The sequence below is a fragment of the Carettochelys insculpta genome, chromosome 7, assembly GCF_033958435.1.
Source record: "Carettochelys insculpta isolate YL-2023 chromosome 7, ASM3395843v1, whole genome shotgun sequence".
Lineage (NCBI taxonomy): Eukaryota > Metazoa > Chordata > Testudines > Carettochelyidae > Carettochelys > Carettochelys insculpta.
In genome coordinates, this window is record NC_134143.1 from 31298724 (window position 1) to 31305705 (window position 6982).

The 6982-nt window shown below is 39.1% G+C and overlaps 1 protein-coding gene across 1 annotated transcript in view; it reads left to right on the forward strand.

Annotated features, from left to right (window-relative positions):
* The window catches only part of MACROH2A2 (macroH2A.2 histone), a 50969-nt gene extending 45202 nt beyond the window's left edge, over positions 1 to 5767 (forward strand). The window contains exons 8-9 of the mRNA XM_075000256.1: positions 1020 to 1194; positions 5589 to 5767. Of these exons, the coding sequence (XP_074856357.1) occupies positions 1020 to 1194; positions 5589 to 5754 (341 nt within the window). The 3' untranslated portion in view covers positions 5755 to 5767. The remainder of the gene's footprint in view (positions 1 to 1019; positions 1195 to 5588) is intronic.
* Positions 5768 to 6982: the final 1215 nt, after the last annotated feature.

The window sequence follows — 6982 nt, forward strand, 5'->3', positions numbered from 1 at the left end:
GAAGAAGTGCTAAGCACTCACAACTGCAACTGCAGTTGATTGTAAACTGTACTTTCAACATATAAAATGCTATCAAAATATTACATGCTCTGAAAAATCACCTCCCAAGTGTCTCAAATTGGACATTCAAAACTGTTTAACACTTTTGGCCTTAAATCTTTGTGCCTTTATTTCCCAGCTATAAAATGGGAATAATAAAAATACCTAATATGACAGGGCTGCTGTGAAGATAAATTCACTAAAATCAGTGAAGCACTCAGATGTAATTGAGAGAGCACCATAGAAATCACCATCAAAAGTAGTAATACTATATTCAGTACAGTTTTTACAATGTGTGTTAAATAAGGCCTGAGGCCACACACTGAATGAGGAAAAAGACAAACAGAAGTAACTAACCAGTAAGGCTATGTCTACACTAGAAGCATCTGTCAACAGAAGTTACTGTCGACAGGGTAATCTCGACAGAACCTCTGTCAACAGATTGCATCTACACCCAACTAGCTCTGTCAACAGAAGTGGCTACCCTGCACTTTTGTGGACAGTACTCTCTCCAGAGATTGTTATACCTCAAGGCTCTGTCTGCACTAGCCCAAGTTTTTGAGGGATAATACTGTTGAGGAAAATGCAGAGTTCTGTCGAGACTTTGTCGACAGAATGCTTTAAGTGGGTAGACACTCCCTGAGTTATGTTGACAGAAGGCCCCTTCCATCAACAGAACTCTGTAGTGTAGACCCAGCCTCAGCGAATGAGAAATGGATCCTGTGAGAAAAGAATCTGAGCATATAATTAACAGCTGTATTTTAACATATAGCACAAGGGGGTCAAATAAGGTTAGAAGTGCAACTTTAATTCTGGAATATATCCTAATTTTTGAGTGATTGATTTTGCATCCTTAATGTTTTCGTAACACCATTCTTGGAGTGAACTATAATTAGCATTACTAGTAAAGTGCTTTGGAATGGAAGGCATGATAAATGATTATATTAGAAACTAAGCATTGCCTTTTCTTTATGTATTAGCTGCCCTCAGCCAGTCCAGTGGACTAGCAGCAAAGTTTGTGATCCATTGTCATATCCCACAGTGGGGTTCAGACAAATGTGAAGAGCAACTTGAGGAGACTATTAAGAACTGCTTAACAGCTGCAGAAGACAAGAAGTTGAAGTCTGTGGCTTTCCCCCCTCTCCCTAGTGGCAGGTATGAGTCTATACCCAGCAGATGCTAATACAGTATTGCAAATTGACACCTGTTAAGGGGCAGCTATGGCAGGAAGGGGAATTGTCATAGAGGTCAGATTCCATTTCTGTTGAAGTCAGTGGCAAAACTCTAGTTGACATCAGTGGAGCAGGCTCAGGTATAAACAGCTCTTCTAGAGTAAAACAGTATGAAGTGCCATTTTATTATTTTAAAAACCTTTACAATAAATTACGTAGACATAAAAAGGGTACTCAAATTTGGTAGATCAAACCTGGGGCCTACCACTTATGTTTTGTGTTGATGAATAATTCTCATTCTTTGGGCCTGATTTACAACTGCATTACTTCAGTTTTATTCTACCTCATCTCACCGTGGTGCATCTCACTACAAAGCTATGTTGGCTTCAATGCCAGCATAAAATTGGACATTAACAATAGTGACTCAAGCACGTAGGTAGTCTATTTGAGCATTCTATGCCTGAGCAGCTTGCTAGAAACAGATACATTTTGCTTTGTTTATATAGGTTTTCCCAAGAGAACCCATTAAATAAATCAGTTGTTCAGATTCTTTTATTTTAGATAAAAATTGTTTTCTTTTTAGAGCATGATTCTTCTTGGAAAATCAACTGTAAAAATAATTCGTATCCCAATAATGTGCATATCAAATGTGCTTGGTTGACAAGTATAAAATGATGTTTTATTATGTTTTAACTGCCTGCCCACTACTAATCTACTTTGGACTGTCAGCAACAAAGCTTATACAAGCCAAATTAAGCTTCATTTACACTTACACAACCTGGCTGGCTGCAGCATATGTCCATATACTTGCACTAGCATTTATGTTCTAGTGTATACAGTTTTAAATGATTGGACTGAAGTAAAGATTTTATTGATTACCTACAAAAAAGAGTAAACTCTATCCTACTCTCTCTCACTATGGTGGCTCTACTGTAATAATAGGAAAAAAAGATGAAAAAAACAAACCTCTTATTTCTACCACTAAAAGGAGTAGATGTGTCTCTAAATGCACAGAAATAGCTGATTTGCTAAGTAATATGCCATTGTTACATAATTTTTCAAACTAGGATCACAGTTTGAGATAGAAGTAAAACAGGAGATTTGATAGAATTTTAATGTATTTTGTTTCATCACTGTTTCTATTGATAGGTCAGTAATGTTCTCTTTATTATAAATGTATGTTTAAATTTGAAAAAAAATTAGTTTTCAAAATAGTGTAATCTCCATTGTGCCCCTAATCTCTGATTTAGACTGCTTGTCCGTATATATCCCATGCTTGGAGCTCATCCCTCAAGCACTCAAGATTGGAGTTTTAGCCAGTAGCAGCACATATGCCAACCGTCCTTGCGTGCCTGTCCTAAAGACACGAAGGGCAGAAGGGCTCAAATGCCATTTCTCTCAAAGCCTCTCCATTCACAACTGAAACCGAGGTCTTGCCCTCTCTCTCTCAGTGTATCAGTTCTTTCATTAAATTTAGAGACTGTAAGTATTTATTAGGATAAGTGTCTGTTAGAATATTCAGAATAGGCTCTCTTTTGTTGATAATTTAGGAAGTTTTTATGTTCCTTTTTTTATTTTCCTAAGATCTTTTTCCTGTTAGTGGAAATGCTTTTAAATATTGCTTCTTTTGTGAGACAGCAATTCCTCTCTCTCCAGCTGTCATATTTTTATTTGGGGAATCCCATCTCAAATAAAATGTTTGATGTACAAATCCTTTTCTGAAAGGACTTTAAAATCTAGGGAGGTAAATCTCAAAGGCTACGTCTACACTAGCCAAAAACTTCAAAATGGCCATGCAAATGGCCATTTTGAAGTTTACTAATGAAGCGCTGAAATACATATTCAGCGCCTCATTAGCGTGCGGGCGCCTGTGGCACTTCAAAAGGACCCAGGCTACTTCGAAGTCCCCTTATTCCTATGAGCAGATGGGAATAAAGGGACTTCGAAGTACCAGGGCCCTTTCGAAAAGGAGCCCTGTCTGGACGAGCCACGCGGTGGCGAGCCGTGTCAATTTCGAAGTGCTGTGGCCGCCCGCATGCTAATGTATTTCAGCGCTTCATTAGTAAACTTCGAAATGGCAATTTGCATGGCCATTTTGAAGTTTTTGGCTAGTGTAGACACGGCCAAATGTTTTTTATTAGACTTCTTCATGGGACTAGCCTCTGATCTGGGCACAACTGGATAAATTCCATCATAATACAGAAATGCCCCAGTGAGTTATGGATCCACTCAACTCAAGACATCCTCTGATTGTGGTAGGATGATTATTAATCCTCAAAGGAAAAGGAGTATTGCTGCTCTGCTAAAGTGAAATCCGCTATGGGAGCTTCCAAAAACGATGCCTATGTATTATTGCTCCCATTCAGAAGAGGTTCCACAGCCCCACTTAAGTACTAGGGCAATTAAGAGGGAGAATGGTGTGAGACTTTGGTATTATATGGCAATTCAAAGCCAGCTGCCTCACTACTATTGCAACAGAGATTACTTTAAGCACCATTGCTCCAAGTGGGGGAAAAAAAAAAATCAAAAATTCCTTGGCTTAGTCATGAGTGTTTCTCTACCATCTGACAATTCTCAGTATTTTGAATCATCAAGCATTGTTGGTTATGTACTTCTGAACTAAAACCAATTTTTGGATTTTACTGATAAGCCACCTCAACAAAGCAGAGACAGAAATTTAAACCTTTACTTACAAAAGGAGACTTAATACCTAGAACATCCTTACATGGAGCTTGAGGCACCTCTGACCCAGCTTTGTAATCCCTAGCAACACCAAAAATTACGAGGTGGGCACTCTGGCTCCAAAGTTTTGGCACACAACTGTGAAGGATCTTATTTTAGAGGGCTCAGACCTTCTTAGCTGTATGACTATGGACGTGCTTCACATGTGGAAAGATTTCCAAATCACGTTACTGTCTTGGGGTTCATGCACCTGCTACCAAGAGAAAACAAGTCCCTGAGTTCCCACCCACAGTAGTTTCAGACTTCCACTTGAATCAAATGATCTGTCTACCAGTACTCTTTCCCAAACCATATTCTAATCAAAGAGGGTCCAGGTGGCACACTTTAGAGGTTTGAAAGCAAAATGCTGAAGCCGTGTAAAGGACCAAGACTTTTAGAGCTTTCCAAAAATCATTTATAGTGTTAGCTGAAAGAGTAAAAAGGTTAACTGATTTCAGGCCAGTGTATAGGTGTCAGGGTGTATGAAGTTTAGTTATGAGTTAACTAGTTTAGAATCCCTGGTTGTATAAGAGCTGTCATGCTAGGGCGCTGCCAGCTTCCAATGCTTCCTTGCAAAGTATTCACACTTTGCACGTCTGTCAGGCAGCTACTGGGGTTTTAGTACATAGTTTTACCAAGGGTCTGTCTACACTTTCCCTTCTTTGAAGGGGGCATGGTAATCGGGGTGATGGGAGATTTCTAATGAAGTGCTGCAATGAAAATGCAGCACTTCATTAGGCAAATTCTTCCCCCCATCAACTCTGAAGTATCAGGAGTAGCACAAGCACTTTGAAGTGCCCGCGGCTACATGCATGCCGACACTTCGAAGTTGCCGCGGGGAGAATTTGTCTAATGAAGTGCTGCATATTCATTGTAGCACTTCATTAGTAATCTCCCATCACCCTAATTAGCGTAGTCATAGCCCCAAGCATTACTCCAGAGTGGAAGCATTGAGGTCTAATGCTTCCTTTGGGGAAGCTGTGCTGCAATCTTTATTTAAGTGGACTCTGAACACCTACCTCCACACATAGGATCACTATTTGGAAGTCACCAAGAATGGAATATACATGGACAAACATTCAAAGGAGAAAAAGTTACTTACCTTTACAGGTAAATGGAGTTTGAGATGTATTATTTATATGTATGTCACCTCCCTTCCCACTGCTATGGAGTCCTATTGCACTGGGATTCTGCAGTGGCAAAGGAACTGGTAATGGCTAGGCCCAAATCATCCTTTGTGTCCTCCGTATGGGAGCATAAGAACATAGAGAGCCATTTTGAAGTTTACTAATGAAGCGCTGAAATACATATTCAGTGCCTCATTAGCATGCGAGCGGCTGCAGCACTTCGAAATTTCCGCGGCTCAGTGTCGCACAGTTCATCCAGACGGGGCTCCTTTTTGAAAGGACCCTGGCAACTTCGAAATCCCCTTATTCCCATCTGCTGACATAGCCAGAGTTTTATTTCTTGACTTGTGTGTTTTACATATTCAACTACTGTTGTATTAATGCAGGATTCCTTGTGTCATAGTGTATATACATTCATTTTGCAAATGTATTTTGTTCTTTTCAGTTTAATGTTTCAGTAGTGTTTCCATACACAATCAGAATGACTGAATGTAGTAACTTCCATCTTCTCCTTTTCTTCTCTACATAGAAACTGTTTCCCAAAACAGACGGCAGCCCAGGTGACTCTCAAAGCCATTTCCACTCATTTTGATGACGCTAGTTCTTCCTCCTTGAAGAACATTTACTTTCTGCTCTTTGACAGTGAGAGCATCGGAATCTACGTGCAAGAAATGGCCAAGCTAGACGCCAAGTAGCTATAGCAGCCAAATGAATCCTTCTTTTTCTGCATAAATTTGAGTAGCATTAAAAGAATTAGAGGTGGGTTTTATTTTTAAAATGTGGTGAAGAGGAGGAATGGTGGTAGTTTGATGTTTTGTGACTTAATGGAGAGCTTTGCTATGGAAAAGAGGGTTTAGTCTGTGATTAATTCTTGCTATAGACACCCTCTGCCATTTTATAATCACCTTAAGGAAATCTTGAGAAGGTAACTTGCAAGCTCTCTTCAAAAGGTCATTTAAATGTGTCTTGCTTTTTTAGTTTAGGACCCATTTTAGATTTGTAGCTTTGAATTTCACACACACACACACACACACACTTTGCTCCCCTTTACTTTTCTGAGGGCAGATGACAAAATGTTAATTTTTTATGTCTACATTCCATGTCGGAGAGAGAATTTTAAAGATGTACTTGGACCTTCTATTTTGTTTTACCCCATAATCTCTGTAATTACTGAGAATATTTCATCTTGGTTTTTGTTTTATAAGAAAAAAAAAATGTGTCAAGTGTACTTATTATAAAAACAAGCCCTACTGCAGACACTTTTGCCCTAAAATGAAAGTCAGCGTGACCTCTACTGGGTGGAAATATTTGACACATGAATACATAGGGTACAAATAATAAATCTGGCCACAAAATACTTCCATATAAAAGACACTAAATTAGATCCTGTGTGGAATTTTTGCCAGGTAATGGATGCAATGCTGTGCATTAATTCAGGATAGCAGCCATCTGTTCTGAATGTGTTTCCAGCACAGACTCTCAGTATTATTGTCATGAAGACTGAGGCAACCCAAGGCCTTCACTTGGACTATAAATTCTGTAAAAGCAGATCTCTGTGTTGTGGGAAGGTTGGTTCAGACAAACTGCAAATCCTAACTGAGCAAAAATAGCAAACGAGGGTAATGGACATGCAGGGATAATGTATCACACATTTCACTCAAAAAGGAGCATGGGAGGCCAAAAATGAATGAACTTTTGAGAAGAGTGTGTTTTGCTATTTAATTTAAAACCCATTTAAACTGAATTCCATTTTCTGCTCCATCTTTGCATGTGAACCGAGTGTTGAAAAACTTCCAGCAAGAAAGAAAGTTTCTGTGCGGAGACACTTAACATAATACAAATGCACTTCAAAAGGAGCATGTTTTGGCATTCATAATACATAGTATTTTGGTGTGATGTTGATATCGCTCAAATCGCAATATA